Source organism: Magnolia sinica, chromosome 5 (assembly GCF_029962835.1).
Source record: "Magnolia sinica isolate HGM2019 chromosome 5, MsV1, whole genome shotgun sequence".
Classification (NCBI taxonomy): Eukaryota; Viridiplantae; Streptophyta; class Magnoliopsida; order Magnoliales; family Magnoliaceae; genus Magnolia; species Magnolia sinica.
Window position 1 is genome coordinate 70768835 of NC_080577.1, and position 24115 is coordinate 70792949.

The window sequence follows — 24115 nt, forward strand, 5'->3', positions numbered from 1 at the left end:
CGAGTCTCTCTCCCTCTCTACTTTCTCTTTCCTATTCCTGCTTTACACTCTGTGCTTAATACTTCATGCCTCTCTCTCTATTCCCTCCTTAGATTATCTATGCGTATAGATTAGGTGTGCTAACATCACCAAGTTCTGTGGAGCCCACCATGATGTATGTGTTATATCCACATCGACCATCCATTTTGTGAGATCATTTTATGGCATGTGCCCCAAAATGAGGCAAATCCAAAGCTCACATCGACCACACTATAGAAGGCAATGTTATTGAACACCTACCATTGAAATCTTCTTGGGGCCATGGAAGTTTTTTATCAAGCTGATATTTGTTTTTTTTCCCCTTAATCTAGGTCTGTGTGACCTTATCAACTGGTTGGATGGGAAATGAACATTACGGTGAGCTCCAGTATGTTTTTTTATTGTGAGCGTTCAATCACCACCGTTTCCTATGATGCTGTCCACTTAAGATTTGGATATGGTTCATTTTTCAGAAAATGCACTAAAAAAAGTTAGAAAAATGAATGGGCCAAGTGCATATAAACAAATATATTAAGGTGGGCCCCACGATCATGACGTGGCCCAACCAAGTGTTTTAACAACGCACCTAGGGGGAATGATTGGTCTTCCGTTTTGAAAATGCACTCACGCAACCCACAGAAGTTGATTGCATGGTGTGCTTGTCACCAAGTTTTGTGGGCCCCACCATGATGTATGTGTTCTATCCACAATTAATCGTTTTTGCTAGATCATTTTAGGGCATGGGCCAAAAAATGAGGCAAATCCACAGATCAAGTGGACCACTCCACAGAAGATAGTGTGGATTGAATGCCTACTATTGAAATCTTCTTGGGCCCATGAAAGTTTTGGATCAAGCTGATATTTGTTTTCTTCCTTAATCCATGTCTATGTGACCTTTTGAATGGGTTGTATTGCAAATAAACACCATGGTGGACCCTAGGAAGGTTTCAATGGTAAGTCATTGTCCCCACTGCTTTCTGCGGTATGGTACACTTGCGCTTTGGATTTGCCACGTTTTTGGGCTCATGCCCTAAAATGATGTCGCCAAATGGATGAATTGTTTGGATATAAAACATACGTCATGGTGGGGCCCACAAAACTTGATGACATCAACACACCACCAGTAGACCATGCAATCCACTTCCATGCAGATTCCCCGCGAAAGCCTTTGGCAGGAACTCCCTGCTTTGGAATGCTAGGCAGGGCCCACCGTGATGTTTGTGAGATATCCACCCCGTCCATTTGTTTTTCTAGATCATGTTAGGATATGATCCAAAAAATAAGACAGATCCAAAATTCAAGTAAGCTACATGAGAGAAAATAGTAAGGATTGAATGTCCACCATTGAGGCATTTGTGGGGCCACAAAACTCCTGGGTTAGGCTAATATTTTTGTGTTTTCAATTCATCTCAATAAGAATGACCTTAAGAATAGTATGAATGGCATATAAACATCACAATGGGCATTTCCATACACACTTTTTCCGGTCGCGTGTCCCATTTGGGTATTGGATCTTCCTCATTTTTGGGGATTGTCCTAACATGATCTAGAAAAACGAATGGACGGGGTGGAAATCTCATAAACATCACGGTGGGCCCCACCTAGCTTTTCTTGGTCGGAAGTTCCTCCATAGTCTTTCGAAGGGATCCATGTCAGTGGAAGCGAATTGCGTGGTGTGCCACACCATGGACTTCGGAGAGGGAGAAGATTGCACACCATGGACTTTAGAGGGAGCGTGGATTGGGTAATATCCCCACTAGGCAACTAGAGACGAACGATCATGTCAAGGGATTTGTGGGGCCCACCAAGATCTATATGTTTTATCCATGTCGTCAATTTCTTTTGATAGATCATTTTAAGGCATTAGCCAAGAAAGGATTCAGATTGAAGGCTCAAGTGGATCACACCACATGAAGTAGTGGGGAATTTAAATTCTACAGTTGAAAACTTCTTAGGGGCTACATAAGTTTTGGATGAAGCTTATATTTATGTTTTCCCTTCATACAACTTGGATTGTAAATAAACATCACAGTGGGCCTTAGGATGTTTCCAACAGTAAGAGGTCAATCCCCACTGCTTAATGTGTGTGGTCTACTGAGCCTTTAATAGGCATTTTTTTGGGCTAATGACCTAAAATAATCTATCGAAATAGATGGATAGTGTGGATCAAAACATATTGATCACGGTGGGCCACATAGAGCCCCTAACATGATTGTTTGTCTCTAGCTACGTCCTGGTGGGGATTGTACCCAATCAGCGCCCAATCCGTGCCCCTTTAAAGATGCTTGACATTGGCGTATTGATTTGTTGGCGTCATCAAGTAATGTGGGCCCCACCATGATGTATGTTTTATATCCAAACCGTTCATTTATTTGGCAAGATCATTGTAGGGCATGAGCCCAAAAATGTGGCAGGTACAAAGTTCAAGTGGACCATACCACAGAAAACAATGAGGACAATGATGACCACTGTTGAAACCTTTCTATCACCCATTATGATGTTTATTTGCCATCCAGCGTGTTCAAAAGGTCACAGAGACCTTTAAATTAAGGGGGGAAAAAGCAAATATCAACTTGAGACAACTTCTGTGGCACCAAGAAGATTTCAATGGTAGGCGTTCAATAACACTGCCTTCTGTGGCGTGGTCCACATGAGCTTTGGATTTGCTTCATTTTTGGCAAATGCCATAAAATGATCTTACAAAATGGATGGTCGGTGTAGATATAACACATACATCATGGTGGGGTCCACAAAACTAGGCGACATCAACACACCTAATTTATATGCATAATAATGTGAGGCAATAAAGAGAGTAATGCAGGGGCATTTTCACACTGTGCTCGAGTGGGGTGGCCTGTGGGATGCGAGGACACACTCGGGGTGAGTGGCCTATGTGAGTTGGGTGGCCTGTGTGAGTCGGGTGGCTAGTGTGAAGCGGAACCAATGTGAAGTGGGGCCCACGAGGGGGGTTCGGCCGAGTTCCTAACCCATGGGATATAGGGCCTGGGATATGAGATAAAGGGATTGATTCACCATGCTCTATCAATTAGAGCTTTTAGAGCAAGTGTTTAATTGTCCTGCGTCAAAGCGGTATCAGAGCGGGAGTTCTCGTGTTTGAAACTCCTCACCGGGGGTGATTAACGCAAGGGCATTTTCACACCGGGCTGGAGTGGGGTGGCCTGTGGGATGCGGGGGCACACTTGGGGTGGGCAGCCCATGTGAGGCGAGGCCCACTCGTGTGAGGCGGGTGCCTCATGCGAAGCGAAACCCATGTGAAGTGGGGCCCACGGGGGGGAGGGGGGGGTTCGGCCAAGGTCCTAACCCATGGGATGTGGGGCCTGAGCTATGAGATAAAGGTATTGATTTGCCATGCTCTATCAATTCGAGCTTTTAGAGTAAGTGATTAATTGTCCTGCATCAGAAAGGCTTGTAGTATTATGCAGGGAGTGTGAGAGAATAGGAGAGAGAAAGTAGAGAGAGAGAGAGACTCGTGACTCTCTTTCGGACAATCTACAACATAAGTGAGAGGGAGTCTTCAGAGGCTAGAAAGGTATGGTTTAGATTAAGTGCGCATATAGCTCCCCTACACTATGGTTCACTATGGTTTAGATTAAGTGCGCATATAGCTCCCCTACACTATGGTTCACAAGGGAGCTACGAGAGCCTCATACTCAAGACTAAGCCCAATAAGAATATCAAAGATATGTTGCTACTCAAATCAACTCTACGATGCTTACCATAGCAAGGCCGTATGAGCCTGTAGTGACTCAATTCCAACCACATTTTCCCAAGCACAGTATAATAATCTCCAAGGATTTCTCCCCCTGACAAAAATTTGTAATTTCAGCATCAACTAAATAGACTTGTCACATTCTTTTTCTGCGAATATGAAGCTGCAATGGGATCCCAAATACTTCTAGTTGATCCACAGTACACAAAGGCTTTGTTGATCTCAAACTTCATGGAGAAAGCAACCCAGACCAAGCTTACCTGGATCGTGGGTCGCTTTGGTACATTGTACGGGAACAGGTACGCAATGCGATACTTCCTCCAATACATGGTACGCTAAGGGTAGGATCATGTGCATCACCCCAATACATACAATGTGTATGCAATATAGTTTTATATATGAACTCATAATGCAATTTATACATGAAAATATGAATGTTATTGTTACAAACCCACATGGTTAGTGTTATATTATAACTAAATAAATATAGTTATAAATCTTTATAACTAAATAAATAAAGTTATAAATCTCTATATTGAAATTTGTAAATATAAATTTACATTAACTTAACCAATAGTAAGAACAAAGAGCACTAATTCGAGTTACTAAAGAGCACTAATTCGAGTTGTTAAAAATAGCAATCTGGATCACAAATGACCCATAAATCCGGAACACTTGACCAGGAACGTAAAACATGGGAGGTTTCATGTTTTAGGTAACATTAACCAAGACAGTACAATCATATCGTCAACCTCCCAATCAGAATGAGCAGGATCATCTAATGTAGGTTCCTCAATCTTTTCCTCTAGATAACCTAGTTCTTCCATCCACCAATGAACATGTGGGTTAACCTAGACTACTCCAAATACTTCTCACTAAGAAGCAATTTCAACAACTAGATACCATCTATATCATCCCCTGTGACAATAATATCATTGAAATAGAAAAAGACAATAAAGAGACCCACGGGTTGCTTGAAATAAAGAGTGTGATCACCACTACTTCAAGAGTAACCAAACTTCAACAACGCAATACTAACACACTTAAACATGACCATGGAGATTGCTTCAGACCATAGCCTTGATGATGCAGGACATGAAATTTTAAACATGATACGTGAGATTCCAGGCTTTAGATCATACTAGTTCAAAACAATCACACAAAATTCCACATCCCACATAAAGTTAAGCATTCAACAAGGGGAATCTACAAGGGTCCAAGCCTACACATGTTAGGGCTGAATCAATTAAAAATTATAGACCAAACAATGCTCAAAGAATAGTAGATTCATCCACACATGCAAAGGATTATTTCCCAATCCAAGGGATTCTCACGTTTTAATTTAGGAAAACCTAGGGTTTCAAAAGTGGAATAGAACTTGGGGATTTGAGATGATCTAAGGTTAGGGTTATGGAAACAAGGCGAAAGAGGAACGAAATAGAGACGAGAGGGAACCTGTAATCAGCCTGCATGTGTGGACAGCAAACCGGCCTAATGCACGTGCGTGGATGGCGGCCCGCATGTGTGTGGGGCCCACGAATCTGGAATCGGCCAGCTAGGGCCTGGTCGGCCAGGGTTGGGCCACCTTCCCTCCAAAATTCAGGCCAAACGGATGATCGGTTTAAACACGGTGCTCCGCCGAAGTTTCAGCCCTCCTGCAGGGCCAGATTCTGGAAATCTGTTGTAGAAGAAAGATTAGCTACAAACGTGGGTGGATTTGATGAGGGGATGGCTGTAGGAGACGAGGAATATGGAGGGTAAGAGATGGAGGCAATTTGGGATGGATGCAGCTTCGCACTACGGTAGTTGGCCCTTTGAAGAAGGGAGGGTTTCGCACCCAATTAGATTTCAACAACTCAGAGAATTAGAAAAGCAGAAAAACGCAGAATTTTATTAATCATCTTCAATGAAAAAAACCCTACAAGGGGTTGCCTATTTATAAGAAAAACCTATACCTCAAAAGTCGTGCCATATGCGTATACTATTACTTAAAGACGAAGTAATAAAAAATACCAAGTAATTAATGCAATCTAAACCGTTCATAATGTTCCTAATAACAGTAATAAGCAAAACTCAAAGTCCTACGTCACCTATGGCAGTGGGCCACAATCATGAGATCCAATGAAGGGATCCACATGATGATCGGGTCCACCCCAAGGAATCAAAACACAGTCCTCTAACTAGGAGGCCCTCCAAGGATATCATCATAGATCCAGATCGAAGGTGGGGCCCTCCTCCTTGTGTACATGCGAAATGGGGGCGTGTGTGTGCGCGAGATGTCCCCATCAACTCTCTCCGGCTGTGAACATTTCACTACTGGCGAAACAAAACTCCTAAACCACTCCAAGATGTCAGGATCAAGTCTTTGAAACTTTTCCTTAGTGAACTATGTACTATCTGAAGCTAGGCATGACTTCCAATTGGCCACAAACTTTTGAAATCTGCCGTCTGACGTCGATATTATCTGATGGTCCAAAATATCATCTATCTCCTCTCTGGGTGTGGGAATGGTAGGTATGGGAGGTAGAGGCTGGAAAGATGAGTCGGAAGGGGGCCATGGATTAAGGGAAATGTCTAAGGAATCAGGATTGTTAGATGACAGGCTAGACAATATATCAGTGGTCCCCTGAAATGTAACTAGATCCTCCACATTGAATGTGGAACTAATTTCCATGGAAGGTGGAATATCTACCACATACGCATCAAGACCGTTTTGTTTTATAATTTTGAATGGTCCAGCGCTACATGCGTGTAATTTACGAACGACTCCCTGAGGGTACTGCTCTGGCCTGATGTGGACCATCACAGAGTCCCCTACATTGAATTCCTTGAATCGTTATGTTGATCGGCAAAAATTTTGTAATGTTCATTACTAGTATTGATCTTTCGCCTGATTTCTTGATGCAATGAATGAATGTAATGTGCAAAGGACTCTGCAGACTCTGATGGCCTATGGGACAGGGACATAGGGACAAGATCAATAGGCTTCCTAAGTTTATAACCAATAACGATTTCAAAAGGACTTAAACCTGCGAATCTGTTGACAGAACTATTAAATGCAAACTCGGCGATAGGTAGTGCAGCGTCCCACGTCCTGGTGTGCCCCCCTACTAAACACCTGAGCAAATTTCCCAAACTCCTATTGACCACCTCAGACAGGTTTGGTAAAGTCGCCCTAGGTACTAAATCAATGGCGGGTTGTATATCCCTCATAGGGGGAAGCTCATCCGGTAGATCATCAAGAACGACATCACGAAACTCATCCACTACCAGAATGGCCTCAGTGGGTAACTCTACACTAGCCTCTGGTACACTTTCCCTAGCCACAAGGGCGTACACCATCGAGTCTGACTCAGTCTCTCGATCAAAGTCTTTGGTATTTAAAATATGGAGAGGCTTAGACTTGGACTTCAATTCCTCAACCAACCTCAAGTGATAAGAGAAAGAGAGGTATTTTTCCTTAAGAGTTTCTTTCATTTCTCCCCAATGGACTATTGGAGGTTCCCTCAACCTCTCTTTCTTTCGCTCCACAGTAGCCCAAAACCTCTTTGCTTAGCCCACAAGTTTCATCTTGGCAAATCGAACTCAACGAGCATCCGACATGTCGTACCACTCAAAATAGTGGTTCATATCCACCAACCAATCTACAAAAGCTTTAGGGCCCAAGTGGCCATTAAACATAGGGGCCTCTACTCTAACTCCGTTAAGGTGTTGCACATCTGGGTCATAATGATCATGATGCCCTCGCGGGCTGGGTGCACGGGTGCGCGCCCATGTTTGTTTCTTTGGCCACCCCCATTCCCTTATCTATCCTCCTGACCACCTGCCTGAGATTGGGCATCTTCCCCAATGGTGGGGTTTGCCCAAGCGGAGGTCTCTAGTTGGGTAATGCGCACATTAAGCTAATCTCAGCATTGGTCAATACGTTGTTCCAAGCGCCTACCCAAAGAATCAAACTGTCGGGTTATGTTGTCCATTGACTCTTGTAATTGCTCCATGTTTAGTGCAGGGTGCAACCCAAAACCGCAACCAGTACGTGTGGGCATACAACTACCCACTCAACTCAAAGGTCTTCTAATGCAACTATATGCGTCTAAATGGGACCAGCAACATAACTGTCCAAACAGTTTGTTAACAGAAAATTCAGCAATGAAAATTGGGGAATTTCTGACAATAGAAAATTCAGCAGTCTATGTTGTGAATGATGGGTCCTAAACAGCCCTATATGATGAAATTTAATGCAAAATAAATGCAAGTAGACTAAACCCTAAACATGCAATGCAATCCCCTATGAAAAACCTAAGCTCTGATACCAAATTTGATGCAGGACATGAAATTTTAAACATGATACGCGAGTTTCCAGGCTTTAGATCATACTAGTTCAAAACAATCACATAAAATTCCACATTCCACATAAAGTCAAGCATTCAACAAGGGGAATCTACAAGGGTCCAAGCCTACACATGTTAGGGTTGAATCAATTAAAAATTATAGACCAAACAATGCTCAAAGGATAGTAGATTCATCCACACATACAAAGGATTATTTCTCAATCCAAGGGATTCTCACGTTTCAATTCTAGAAAACCTAGGGTTTCAAAAGTGGAATAGAACTCAGGGATTTGAAATGATTTAGAATTAGCGTTATGAAAACAAGGAGAAAGGGGTGAAATAGAGACGAGAGGGAACCTGTGATCAACCCGCATGAGTGGACAGCAAACTGGCTTGACGCACGTGTGTGGATGTCGGCCCGCACGTGTGGGGCCCACAAATCTAGAATCAGTCAGCTAGGGCTTAGTCGGCCAGGGATGGGCCACCTTCCCTCCAAAATTCAGGTCAAACGGATGATCAGTTTGAACACGGTGCTCTGCCAAAATTTCAGCCCTCCTGCTGGGCTAGATTCTAGAAATCTGTTGTAAAAGAAAGATTAGCTGCAAACGTGGGTGGATTTGATGAGTGGATGGCTGTAGGAGATGAGGAATATGGAGGGTAAGAGATGGGAGAGATTTGGGATGGATGTGGCTTTGCACCACGATAGTTAGCCCTTCGAAGAAGGGAGGGTTTCAAACCCAATTAGGTTTCCACAACTCAAAGAATTAGAGAAGCAGAAAAACGCAGAATTTTATTAATCATCTTCAATAGAAAAAAAAAACCCTACAAGGGGTTGCCTATTTATAAGAAAAACCTATACCTCAAAAGTCGTGCCATGTGCGTATACTATTACTTAAAGACGAAGTAATAAAAAATAACAAGTAATCAATGCAATCTAAACTGTTCATGATGTTCCTAATAATAGTAATAAGCAAAACTCAAAGTCCTACGTCACAGGGTAGTGGGCCACGATCATGAGATCCAATGATGGGATCCACATGATGATCGGGTCCACCCCTAGGAATCAAAACACAGTCCTCTAACTAAGAGGCCCTCCATGGATAGCGTCATCGATCCAGATCGAAGGTGGGGCCCTCCTTGCGTACGTGCATAAGGGGGGCGTGTCTGTGCGCGAGATATCCCCATCAACTCTCCTTGGCTGCGAAGATTTCACCACTGACGAAACAAAACTCCTGAACCGCTCCAAGAAGTCAAGATCAAGTCTCTGAAGCCCCTCCTCAGTGAACTGTGTACTATCTGAAGCTGGGCGTGACTTCCACTTGACCAGGAACTTTTGAAATCCGTCGTCTGACTTCGATATTATCTGATGGTCCAAAATATCATCTATCTCCTCTCTAGGTGTGGGAATGGTAGGTATGGGAGGTAGAGGCTGGGAAGATGAATCGGAAGGGGGCCATGGATCAAGGGAAATGTCTAAGGAATCAGGATTGTTAGGTGACAGGCTAGACAATGTATCAGTGGTCCCCTGAAATGTAAGTAGATCCTCCACATTGAATGTGGAACTAATTCCCATGGAAGGTGGAAGATCTACCACATACGCATCAAGACCGCTTTGTTTTATAATTTTGAATGGTCCAGCGCTACATGCATGTAATTTACGAACGGCTCCCTGAGGGTACCACTCTGGCCTGATGCGGACCATCACAGAGTCCCCTACATTAAATTCCTTGAATCGTTTATGTTGGTCAGCAGAAATTTTGTAATGTTCATTACTAGTATTGATCTTTCGCCTGATTTCTTGATGCAATGAATGAATGTGATATGCAAAGGACTCTACAGACTCTGATGGCCTATGGGTCAGGGACATAGGGACAATATCAATAGGCTTCCTAAGTTTATAACCAATAACGATTTCAAAAGGACTTAAACCTATGGATCTGTTGACGAAACTATTAAATGCAAACTCGACGATAGGTAGTGCAGTGTCCCACGTCCTGGTGTGCTCCCTCACTAAACACCTGAGCAAATTTCTCAAACTCCTATTGACGACCTCAGACAGGTTTGGTAAAGTCGCCCTAGGTACTAAATCAATGGCGTGTTATATATCCCTCATAAGAGGAAGCTCATCCGGTAGATCATCAGGAAACTCATCCACTACCAGAATGGCCTCAGTGAGTAACTCTACACTAGCCTCTGGTGCACTTTCCCTAGCCACAAGGGTGTACACTATCGAGTCCGACTCAGTCTCTCGCTTAAAGTCTTTGGTATTTAGAATATGGAGAGGCTTAGACTTGGGCTTCGATTCCTCAACCAACCTCAAGTGATAAGAGAGAGAGATATTTTTCCTTAAGAATTTCTTTCATTTCTCCCCAATGGACAATTAGAGGTTCCCTCAACCTCTTTCTTTCGCTCCACAGTAGCCCAAAACCTCTTTGTTTGACCCACAAGTTTCATCTTGGCAAATCAAACTCTACGAGCATCCGACATACCGTACACTCAAAATAGTGGTTCATATCCGCCAACCAATCTACAAAAGCTTTAGGGGCCCAAGTGGCCATTAAACGTAGGGGCCTCTACTCTAACTCCGTTAAAGTGTTGCGTATCTGGGTCATAATAATCATGATGCCCCTCGCGGGGTGGGAGCACGGGTGCGCGCCCATATCTGTTTCTTTGGCCACCCCCATTCCCTTATCTATCCTCCTGACCACCTGCCTGAGATTGGGCATCTTCCCCAATGGCAAGGTTTGCCCAGGCAGAGGTCTCTAGTTAGGTAATGCGCACATTAAGTTGATCTCAGCATTGGTCAATACGTTGTTCCAAGCGCCTATCCAAAGAATCAAACTGTCGGGTTATGTTGTCCATTGACTCTTGTAATTGCTCCATATTTAGTGCAGGGTGCAACCCAAAACCGCAACCAGTACGTGTGGGCATACAACTACCCACTCAACTCAAAGGTCCTCTAATGCGACCATATGCGTCTAAATGGGACTAAATGCTCCTATAGGACTCTATATGAGGGAAACTATGCAATGCTTCTGAAATTCCAGCAACATAACTGTCCAAACAGTTTGTTAACAGAAAATTCAGCAATAAAAATTGGGGAATTTCTGACAATAGAAAATTCGGCAGTCTATGTTGTGAATGATGGGTCCTAAACAACCCTATATGATGAAATTTAATGCAAAATAAACGCGAGAAGACTAAACCCTAAACATGCAATGCAATCCCCTATGAAAAACTTAAGCTCTGATACCAAATTTGATGCAGGACATGAAATTTTAAACATGATATGTGAGATTCCAGGCTTTAGATCATACTAGTTCAAAACAATCACACAAAATTCCACATCCCATATAAAGTCAAGCATTCAACAAGGGGAATCTACAAGGGTCCAAGCCTACACATGTTAGGGCTGAATCAATTAAAAATTATAAACCAAACAATGCTCAAAGGATAGTAGATTCATCCACACATGCAAAGGATTATTTCTCAATCCAAGGGATTCTCACGTTTCAATTCTAGAAAACCCAGGGTTTCAAAAGTGGAATAGAACTTGAGGATTTGGGATGATCTAGAGTTAGGGTTATAGAAACAAGGAGAAAGAGGGGTGAAATAGAGACAAGAGGGAACCTGTGATCAACCCGCATGAGTGGACAGCAAACCCGCCTGATGCACGTGCGTGGATGGCGGCCCGCACCTGTGTGGGGCCCACGAATCTGGAATCGGCCAGTTAGGGCCTGGTCGGCCAGGGATGGGCCACATTCCCTCCAAATTTCAAGCCAAACGGATGATCGGTTTCAACACGATGCTCCGCCGAAATTTCAGCCCTCGTGTTGAGCCAGATTCTGGAAATCTGTTGTAGAAGAAAGATTAGCAGCAAACGTGGGTGGATTTGATGAGGGGATGGCTGTAGGAGATGAGGAATATGGAGGGTAAGAGATGGGGGAGATTTGGGATGGGTGTGGCTTCGCACCACGGTAGTTAGCCCTTCGAAGAAGGAAGGGTTTCGTACCTAATTAGGTTTCCACAGCTCAGAGAATTAGAGAAGCATGAAAATGCAGAGTTTTATTAATCATCTTCAATGGAAAAAAAAAAAAAAAAACCCTACAAAGGGTTGCCTATTCATAAGAAAAACCTATAACCCAAAAGCCGCGCCATGTGTGCATACTATTATTTAAAGACGAAGTAATAAAAAATAACAAGTAATCAATGCAATCTAAATCATTCATGATGTTCCTAATAACGGTAATAAGCAAAACTCAAAGTCCTAAGTCACCTAGGGTAGTGGGCCACGATCATGAGATCTGATAATGAGATCCACATGATGATCGGGCCCACCCCAAGGAACCAAAACACAGTCCTCTAACTAAGAGGCCCTCCATGGATGTCGTCATCGATCTAGATCGAAGGTGGGGCCCTCCTTGCGTACATGCGTAAGGGGGGCGTGCGTGTGCGCGAGATGTCCCCATCACTTGAAAAGTTTGTAAACTGACCCCTTTCCCAGCACTGCAAGAAATCTTGGAGGAGATGCCATATTCACCTCTTCTTGAAGATCACCATGGAGAAAGGCACTTTTGATGTCTACCTGATAAAAGGGTCACAAGAAGTTCGCAGCAAATGAGAGGAACATATGTACTGAATTCAATTTGGTAACAGTAGCAAAAGCCTCATGAAAATCAACTCTATGGGTTCAAGTAAAGCCTTTTATTGCAAGACGGACTTTATAGCACTCTTCTCCATTAGGCTTCTGCTAGTTTGTGCAAATTCTTTTTTAAGGCACATATTTCTTCTAGCATTGCACTTTTCTATTCAGGATGAGAGACTGCCTATCTAACACTAGAATGGACAAAAAAAAAAAAGTGCAAAGCATGAAATGAAAGCCCAATAGCATGGTGATAGAGAATAATATAAAATAAGATTAGAGATGGGATAACCAGTGCATAACCTCTTCCCTTTACATAGCGAAATAGGAAGATCATTTGAATTATAAGTTGGAATCACACGTGATTTAGGAACATCATATTGGAGCACACCACTAAGTGGAAGAACATTTTCTCTTTCGTTGAACATGTCTTCAAGCTTCCTAGTTTTTGAGTAGGAATGGAAACAAAGGATGGAGTCATCAAGGGATTAACAAAAGAAGAATCAAGTGGAGATACAAGAATTAGAAAAGGTAAACAGTCAGACATTGAAGACACCTAAGAAACTAGAGACTCCTGAGGTGAATAAAATGGAATATTCTCAAAGAATGTGACATCCATAGAGACAAATTGCCCATCAGGAATTGTTGAAGAGCAACACTTGTATCCTATTTTTATTACTTAAGTAACACAAAAGATCCATTTGACTACCTTGGAATCCAATTTGTCACGTTGAATGCCCATGAGGAACATGAACAAAATACACACATCCAAATATTGTGGGAGATATAGTAGTCCAATAGGAAGAATCGGCGTGTGAAGGAATCCTACATAACAGATTTGGAAGTAATGAGTGGTTCAAGGGTTTGAAGGGGGTCCAAGCTTCTAATCTGACCACAATAAGAGACCCACAGGGCACTTCTGATGGCAATAGAGGCCTTTGGACTCAAATTTGGTCCCAGAAAGAGCCCAAAACAGAAAACCCCACCGTCTAAGAGATTAATGTATGGAGATCAGGGGTCGAGAGGAGATCCAACGAAAGGAAAATAGATTTCGGCAAGTACTGGCAAAGCCTTAAACTATTCCCGGTGCAGTTCCAATGCCGGAACAAGGCTCTAAAGGTATTTCTGTCGATTTTCGGCAGCCCTAAATGGTTCCCAGTACAAATCCAGCGCCTGAATAAGGCTCTAAAGGTGTTTTCGACAAGTTCTTGATGCAAGACGAAAGGCTTGACCTAGAATGATGGGCTAAAACTAAATAACGGATTAATTAAAGCAAGCAAAATACAAAATAAAACCACTCTATCACAAAGTTAAAGAATCCAAGTAACAAAACATGCTCCAGTTCAAGGCCATAAACAATCTCACAATGCAGATCAAACAAAATATGAATTGATTAAGATCAATAGAAGGTAGAACTTCCATCTAGCATAGGGATTAATCTCAATTCAAGGATATCACTTGTTCTTATTAGGGTTTGTTAGGTTAAGATTAAATTTGGGAACAATGAATTATAGAATTAGGGTTTAGAGATTTGGGGGTTTTGGGTTAGGATTTTAAGTTTTGGAAATTAGGGATTTAGGGTTAGGGATTGGTGAATTAGGATTCTAGATTAGGGCTTTAGAGTTATAGGCTTAGAGTTAGCAGATTTCAAGGGAGAGGAGCAAGGATCAAAGAGGAAAAGAAGGGGAAAGGGTTGTGATGGGGACATCTCACGCACACGCACGCCCCCCTTACGCACGTACTCAAGGAGGGCCCCACCTTTTATCTGGATCGATGACGACATCCATGGAGGACCTCCTAGTTAGAGGACTGTGTTTTGGTTCGTTGGGGTGGACCCGATCATCATGTGGATCCCATCATTGGATCTCATGATCGTGGCCCACTAACCGAGGTGACCTAGTACTTTGGGTTTTGTTTATTATTGTTATTAGGAATATCATGGATGGTTTAGATTGCTTTAATTAGTTGTTATTTTTTATTACTTCGTCTCCAAGTAATAGGTTGCACACATGGCGCGAGTTTTGGGGTATAAGATTTTATTATAAATAGGCACCCATTATAGTCTTTTTTCTCAATGAAGATTAATAAAATTTCTACATTTTTCTGCTCCTCTAAATTTCTAAGTTGTGGAGATTCAATTGGGTGTGAAACTCTCCCTTCCTCAAAGGGCTGACTACCGTGGTGCGAAGCCACATCTATCCCAATTCGCCCCCACCTTCTTCCATCCATATTTCTCCTCCTACAAACATTCCATCTGTAAATCCATCAATATTTGCAGGCATTTTTCTCTCTACAGCAGATTTCCAGAATCTGAACCTACAGGAGAGCTGAAACTTTGGCAGAGCACCACGCACAAATCGTGCATCAGATCGAATTGAGATTTGGGGGTTTTGGAGTCCACCCCTGGCTGACCAGGGCCAAGCTGGCTTTTTTCTAAATAGTGAGCCCCACACACATGCAGCCGAGATCACACGCACGTGCGTCTGGGCCATTGCTGCTGTCCACATATGCGGTACTTTTCTAGTTCATCTCTCCTCTCTCACCCCTCTTTCACCCCAAATCCCTAACCCTAACTCTAACCCTAAATTACTCAAATCCCCAATTTCATGCCCTTCTTCAACCTTAGGGTTCCCCGAATTGAAATCTATGAACCCCTTGGATTAGCGAATTATTTTTGTGCATGTGTGGATGAATTTACCCTCCTTTGATTCGTGTTTGGTCTATAATTTTGATTTGATCCGACCCTAACTTGTGTAGGCCTAGGCCTGCATAGATTCCCCTTGATTGAGTGCTTGAACTTTTGTGTGGGATATAGAATTTTGTGTAATTGTTTCTAATTTAGTATGATCTTAAGCCTGAATTTTTTTTTGCATATCATGTTTAATTTCCATGTCCTACATCAAATTTGGTGTCAGAGCTTAGGGTTCTTGTAAGGGAATGCATTGCATGTTTAGGGTTTAGTTTATTTGTGTCCATTATGCATTAAGTATCATCATATAAAGTTGTTTAGAGGTCCATAATTTCCGATATAGGCTGCTAAATTTTCTGCTATCAGAAAATCTGCATATTTCTTCGCTGGATTTTCTGTTGACAGATTTTTTTTTTTACAGACAGGTTGTTGGAAATTTAGTATTGTGTCTTTTTCTCCATATAGAGTCCTATACGAGCATTTAGTCCTATCTAGGCACATATAGTCGTAGTAAAAGGTCTTCAGATTGAGTTAGTAGTTGTATGCCCACATGTACGGGTTGTGGTTTTGGCTTGCACCCTACATTAAATATGGAGCAATTGCAAGAGTCAATGAACAAGCTGACCCAGCAGTTTGAGTCTTTGGGTAGGCGCTTGAAACAACGTATGGACCAACGCTTTGAACAGCTTAATGTGCGCATTACCCAACTAGATACCTCCGCCAGGGCAAACCCCACCATTGGGGAAGATACCTAATCTCCAGCAGGTGGTCAAAAGGATAGACCAAGGAATGGAGGTGGCCAAGGAATCGGTTATGGGCGCGCACCTGTGCACCTACCCCGTGAGGTACATCAAGACCTCTATGACCCCGATGTACAACTTCTCAAAGGAGTTAAAGTAGATGCTCCCACGTCTAATAGCCACTTTGACCCTAAAACTTTTCAAGATTGGTTGGCAGACATGGACCACCTTTTTTTAGTGGTACGACATGTACGGCCTTGTGGCTAGAGAGAGTACACCAAAGGCTAGTGTACAATTACCCATTGAGGTCATTCCAATAGTGGATGAGTTTCATGATACCTTTCCTGATGATCTACTAGATGAGTTCCCCCCTACACAGGATATACAGCACACCAGGACGTGGGACACCATACTACCTATAGCCGGGTTTGCGTTTAATAGTTCTATCGATAGGTCCACAGGTCTAAGTCCGTGTGAAGTCGTTACTGGTTATAAACCTAGGAAACCTATTGATCTTGTCCCTATGTCAGTCTCATAGGCCGTCAGAGTCTACAGAGTCTTTTGCGCACCACATTCATTCATGGCATCAAGAAATCAAGCAGAAGATCATGACTAGTAATGAATATTGCACGCTTTCTGCAAACCAACATAAACATTTCAAGGAATTCAATGTAAGGGACTCTGTGATGGTCCACATCAGGCCAGAGCAGTACCCTCAGGGAGCCGTTCATAAATTACATGCGCGCAGCGCTGGACCATTCAAAATTATAAAACGAAACGATCTCAATGCATATGTAGTAGATCTTTCACCTTCTATGGGAATTAGTTCCACATTCAATGTGGAAGATCTAGTTGCATTTCAGGGGACCACTGATACATTGTCCACCCTATCACCTAACCATCTTAATTCCCCAAACCTTCCCTTGATCCATGGCCCCCTCCCGACCCATCTTCCCAGCCTCTACCTCCCATACCTACCCTTCCCACACCCAGAGAGGAGTAGAGGATATTCTGGATCATCAGACAATATCGACGTCAGACAGTGGATTTCAAAAGTTCATGGTCAAGTGAAGTCACGCCCAGCTTCAAACAGTACGTGGCTCACTAAGGAGGAGCTTCAGAGACTTGATCTTAACATCTTGGGGTGGTTCAGGAGTTTTGTTTCGTCAGTGGCGAAATTTTCGCAGCCGGGGAGAGTTGATGGGGACATCTTGCACACACACACGCCCCCCTTATGCACGTACGCAAGGAGGAGAGCCCCACCTTCTATTTGGATCAATAACGACATCCATGGAAGGCCTCCTAGTTAGAGGACTGTGTTTTGGTTCCTTGGGGTGGACCCGATCATCATGTGAATCCTATCCTTGGATCTCATGATCGTGGCCCACTACCCTAGGTGACCTAGTACTTTGGGTTTTGCTTATTATTGTTATTAGGAATATCATGGACGGTTTAGATTGCTTTAATTAGTTGTTATTTTTTATTACTTTGTCTCCAAGTAATAGGTTGCGCACATGGCGTGAGTTTTGAAGTATATAGTTTTATTATAAATAGGCACCCCTTGTACTCTTTTTTCTCAATGAAGATTAACAAAATTTCTACGTTTTTCTACTACTCTAAATTTCTGAGTTGTGGAAATTCAATTGGGTATGAAACCCTCCCTTTCTCGAAGGACTGACTACCATGGTGCGAAGCCACATCTATCCCGATTAGCCCCAACCTTCTTCCATCCATTTTTCTCTTCTCCAACAAGCATTCTATCTGCAAATCCATCAATATTTGCAAGCATTTCCCCATCTACAGCAGATTTTCAGAATATGGCCCTGCAAGAGGGCTGAAACTTCGGCAGAGCACCACGCACAAACCGTGCATCGGATCGAGCTAAGATTTGGGGTTTTGGAGTCCATCCCTGACCGACCAGGGCCAAGGTGGTCTTTTTCTGAATAATGGGCCCCACACACATGCAGCCAGGATCACACACACGTGCGTTTGGATCATTGCTGCTATCCACATGTGCGGTACTTTTCTGGTTCGTCTCTCTCCTCTCTTTCACCCCTCTTTCACCCCAAATCCCTAACCCTAACCCTAAATTACTCAAATCCTCAATTTCATGCCCTTTCTTCAACCTTAGGCTTCCCCGAATTGAAATCTGTGAACCCCTTGGATTGGGGAATTATTTCTGTGCATGTGTGGATGAATTTACCCTCCTTTGATTCTTGTTTGGTAAATAATTTTGAATGATCCAGCCCTAACTTGTGTAGGCCTCGGCTTGCATAGATTCCCCTTGATTGAGTGCTTGAACTTTTGTGTGAGATATGGAATTTTGTATAATTGTTTCTAATTTAGTATGATCTTAAGCCTAATTTTTTATTTTTTTTATTTTTTGCATATTATGTTTAATTTCCATGTCCTGCATCAGGTTGGTCGTACAGATGGCCATACGGTCACATCCATAAGGTCGTATGGTCAAGGGGTTGGCCCGTACAGTTGTACGGGTTGGGTAGGTGTAGGTTTAGATGGGTTTTGGAGGAGATGGGGACGGCTTTTGGGGAAAATAAAAGAATAGAGAGAGATTTAGAGAGATTAAGGGAAGTAGAGTGAGAGAAAAGAAGAGAAAAGTGAAGATAATACCTTATGAAAAGAGAATAAGAGAATGAGATAAGATGGAATCATTCCATGGCTTCACGCCACTCCAATCACAGGAGGTTTTCTTTGCTTCTCATGGAATCACTTGTGTTAAGATTATATATTTTTGAAATCATGAAAATTGGAAATTTGCCTCTCATCTGAAGAGATGTCCATGATGATTTATATGTATGTTGATGCACAGAACATTCATTCCTTGCATTGAATAGCACTCGTCTACAGATTGCCTAGGGGACAACCCTTTTGTACCCACTAGATGACCACTATATGTGGAAACCTATCCAATGGGAGGATGCAGGCCTTGCCCATGCCTACCAATGATAGAAGCCTGCTAAGTGCAGATGAGGGTTGTCAATATCCAACCCCCAAGCAAGTGAATGATTTCTATTTATACTCACTCGATGCATCGTCAATGTCATTTGCAACATTCACATTATTTACTTCAATCGCATTATATTTCTGTTTCTATAATGGATTGTTATGTTGTACTTGTATGTATTGTTTTAATTGTATCGTGCATAAATCATGATGGGTTCACTAACTGGGCCTAGCCAGCTGACGGTATATTGATGGAAAAAACATACATATAGAATTGAAGTTGAAACCGTAATTCAGCTACTGGAACATGAGGCCAAACCAGTGGATGACCCACAAGGGCAGTGGCCTTATCTCACTAAAGACAAGCTAAATACGTTGGGACGATAGAGTGATTGGATGGATCTTGTGCTACTTATGATTTCCTTCATCTATGCTTTAGAATTTACCATTGTTTAGGATCTAGATTTATGCATGTTTTTGGAATACGTTGCTGGATATTTGGTTAAGTGATTATGAATGATGAATTACTAACAATCCCAAATGGGTGGACAGTAATATTTTAGTGGTATTTTTTATTTTTTGGGATGTATGGTGGCGAATGTCAGTGAATGAATGTTGGTTGATATAAATGGATGATAGATGCTAATAAGAACTTAGATTATCTATAAAACTATGCCTCCCACACAACTTTATGACTCGTTGACTTAAGTACACTCAGTGTGCGAGTTATGTGCCATAACTCGGATTTGAGGGCGCACACTCTGTATCCGAATTGCGGGGTGTGACATCCACTGGCTCGAATGCCCATGGCCATTGGTTGTCGCTATTAGGGTAGTGATGTTAAATGCCCATGGGATCATTGATCATCTTTCTCAAATTTCACTTTGATTGGATAATCGAAGCGATCCAATTTATGGCTACGAAAATGGTTGATCCATATTGGTAATAATAGAGAATATCTAATCATTGATCTCGACCATCCATCGTGCTGGGCACACCTCTTATTTAACACTTTGATTATATGATCCTAACCACCAATCAATGAGTTGAAAAATGTAAAATTTGTATCGATTATAAGAGGTCTAGTTAGTCATTGATCTTGACCATCCATGATGAGGCCCACCTTTGATTGCCCATCTCTCAAAAACACCCATTATATGATGACCCTAACCACTTGATCAATGGTTAGAAAATACACGCCCACAATTTATTACCATGTCCTATGAGTGATCTAGACCCATAATCATGCGGGGCGCCCTTTTCCTTATGGATCTCACCCAAAAAATCACTTTGATTGGATAATTCAAACCATTAGATTACCAGCTAGGAAATGGATTATCTATATTTATTATATCAGAAAAAGATATGATCATTGTCACCATCATGTGGGACCCCCCTTTCACTACCCATCACTCTTAAAAGTTACTTTGATCAAATGATGATAACCATTCAATCAATGGATTAGAAACTCATTCTCAACAGTCTATATTAATTGAACTAGAAGTCAACAACAGGTAATTATTTAGGCCTTTCATCATGTGAGGTCCATCTTCGATTACCTATCCGTCTCAAAAATCACTCCGATCAAATGGACATAACCACTAATGGCTAGAAAATGGATGTTTGCGTCGAGTGGGGAACCATTCCAAGCTTAACCATGGGAAACCCTTCATGCCAACATCGTGAACTGGGGAATTCAAACTTTTTTTAATTACCAAGTTAATAATTTATGCCACTTTTGTTAATCGGAAGTTAGTAAATTAGCAATTAACTAAGGCTAACCAAACATGCTCATTACAAAATTCATGAATTTGTCAATTAAAAATTTGCCAACTTCATGAGTTGGGTGCCAATCCAAACATCCACTTAATGACACAGTTTGCATAAGCGCCAACTAGCCATGCAGGGCATTTGCTTCCTTTGCTGGAATAATGAACATCAGTTGATCATAATAGCTTTACCCAATGTGAGGTTGCTAGGGCTGTTTCGAGTCACTTCGTTGTCCTTTTCAAGGTCCCTCGGGTACTAAACGGCTCAATGGCAGACCTTTTCAAAAGTTGTAAAGTGGGGCCTTCTCTTTGAGAGGCAAGAATTTTGGGATGGTTCAATATGATATGCTACGGGGGCCATGGAAAGAAAGAAATGCCAGAATTTCTTTTAGCAAGGTGACATCGCTAGAAAATTGTCATCTTCATGATGGAGGGGGGAATGGCCATGCCAAAAATGAGAGATGCAGGGAACTTCTAAAAATGACCACAGTCATAATTGGAAGGTGGTTATCCCGGGTGGCATCGTCATGTCTCTAGTAGGCAGTGTGAGGTGGAAGCCACTTCCACTGGGTTATGTAAAGCTTAATTTTGATGGTTGCTGATTAGGGAACCTGCGGGCCGGGTCCTTCCAATGTGGGTGACATTTTGAGAAAGAGGAGCAAGATCATTAGGAATTTTCTGGGGTCTTGTGGCTTCATGGGGTCCAACGAGGTTGAAATTATGGCCCTTCAAAGATGACTGCATATTTGGGGTGACTCCTCTCACAAAATCCTTGTCATTGAGAGCGACTTTCGTAAGCCATCAAGTGGGCTTCTACCATCTTTGCAAGGCCATGGATATAAATGCTGTTTCTTCGAAATTAGATCCCTATTGCTGATAGGTGGGTTGTTTTCTCTAATATCCTAGAAGCAAGTGATAATTGATTCCTTTGCTAAAGGAGTGACAGAAGGGTCACTCGGAATCAGCTCATTTGTTAGCCCTCTTAATGTTGATTTTGGCTTTTGTCTTCCAATAAAATTTAAGTTATCAAATAAAAAATACAATTGTCTCATAAAGTTATTGGACCCAGTTTGTAAGGAAGGTGGTTCGAACTAGTGGAAGTCATAAGACTTTACATACTCATCATTGGTAGGCAATTGGATCCCACTCTTGGTTAGTTTAAGTAGCTTCAAATTTTGGTAAAAAGTCTTAGTCATATTGTGTTTTAATGCTTCGTTTACTCCATATGTAAAATCTAGTGTACATAAGTGTAAAAAGCTTGGAATGAAGATGACAGAAATTTTTTATTATTTTCATTCATATCTACCATCATTGGAATTCAAGAGAGTTCTCTTCTTTTCTTTGTAAGCATTCTTAAAAGGATGGTACTATACTACTTTTTATCCAGCATTGGGAAACTACTCTATAGAAACTAGTATCCTGGTGGACTAGAGGACCATGTCGGCAAAACAGTTACTCAAACAATCCAACCATGTGTGATCCTCCAGGCCCACTACTCAACCGATCCAGCTATGGGCAAAGAGTTGGACTAGATTACAAACACATACTATATAAATCATCTGGTTTTTGGGCCCATCATTTGATTGATGGGGACATGTCTTCATGATCAGGGGCCTAGATACATCAATGTCTCATCCACATGGTGCCCAACAGACATTAGAATTCTGATGAACCAATAACAAATATATTCATAACAGTTTCCTATAAAGCCTACCTTCCATTGAGTGTGGCAGTAGTTGTGGGACCAACATGGACCCACAGCAAAGACATTCGAACGGACAAAACTCTACATGATCATACGACCAGAATTATCCCATCACTAAAATCTTTGGCCTATGTCCCATCCACATGGTGACCAACACCCTTCATCGATTACTGATACTAGCATTTCTCTAAAAAGCAAAATTAAAGGATATGAATTAAACAAGAAAAATAATCTAGAGACAAAAAAGAACAATTGTATACCTGTTCCAAAGAATTGTAGTTGTCGGATATCCTCAAATACCTCGCCTTCACATTCTTCCCTTGTGCCTCAGTGCTGCAAGGAAGCATGTTTTTCTGTGGCGAAGGTGTGAATGATGCCTGCGGATTACTAGCTCGGCCCCCTGAAATGAACGACGTTGATGATTGCCGGGGTGCCCCACTCTTCCCTTTTGAACCTGATGAACCCATCAACTTCTATGATTCTAAGGATATTCTGCAATTCTCCATAAATCAACCTCCCACCGTCGCGCGGAAGCAATTCAATTGATCAGAACCCCCACCTATGACGAAAACCAGGAACCCTGAGAATGTGTGGCATCTAAAATATCAGAAATCCTTGAAAAAAAAGGACTCAAGCAACACCTACCTTTTAAATCAACCATGAGTCTAAAATACGCAACTACGGAGAAAGCAATGGATGGAGGGTTCGACGAAGTTTCTATCCGTGGAAGGAAGCCTGAGGCACCGGCCACCCGCTTGAGGTACACGATGTGGCCCTGTGGAGCCCACCATGATGTATATGTTTTATGGAAACAGATTGGCTACTCCCCCTGCCATCAGCCCGGTGGCTAATGGTCGGTGCTCTGTGGGCCCCACCATGATGTATGTGTTTCATCCATTCCGTTCATCCATTTTTACAGATTATTTTAGGTTTGGTCCCAAAATTGAGAGGGATATCAATCTCAGGTGGACCACACCACAGTAAAACAGTAGTGATTGGATATCCACCATTAAAATCCTCCTAAGGCACAATGTACTGTTTATTTGACATCCAATCTGTTGATTAGGTCATACAGGCCCAGATGAAGGGGGAAAACAAATATCAGCTTGATCCAAAGCTTTTATGGCCCCCAAAAGATTTTTAATGGTCAACGTTCATTCAATACTGTTTCCTATAGTGTGGTACATTGAGATTTGTATACACCTCTTTTTTGTTATTAGACCATAAAATGATATAGAAAAATAGATGGACGGAATGGATGAAACACATACACCATTTTTTGGCTCACAAAGCACCAACCACCAGCCAATGGGTGGTGGCAGAGGGAGTAGCCAATCCGTCTCCATGTTTTATCTACGCGGTACATCCGTCTTGCCAGCTACACTGTACCACACCATGGAAAACGGTGAGATTGAACTGCCACCGTTCAAAATTTATCGGGGCCAAGAAGTTTTGGATCGAACTTATATTTGTGTTTTCCTTTCATCAACGTTTTTGTGACCTTATAAATAGGTTGGATCCCAAATA

The 24115-nt window shown here is 42.2% G+C and overlaps 1 protein-coding gene across 2 annotated transcripts in view; it reads right to left on the minus strand.

The window, feature by feature from the left end:
• LOC131246135 (E3 ubiquitin-protein ligase RGLG2-like) overlaps window positions 1–23358 on the minus strand; it is a 66095-nt gene extending 42737 nt beyond the window's left edge. For both annotated transcript variants that reach the window (XR_009171203.1, XM_058246030.1), the window contains exons 1-2: window positions 23234–23358; window positions 22849–23147 (exon numbers count right to left, since the gene is read on the minus strand). Coding sequence is in view for 1 of the 2 variants with exons in the window: in XM_058246030.1 (XP_058102013.1) it covers window positions 22849–23055 (207 nt within the window). In the remaining variant the exon portion in view is untranslated. The remainder of the gene's footprint in view (window positions 1–22848; window positions 23148–23233) is intronic.
• Between the last annotated feature and the right edge of the window lie 757 nt (window positions 23359–24115).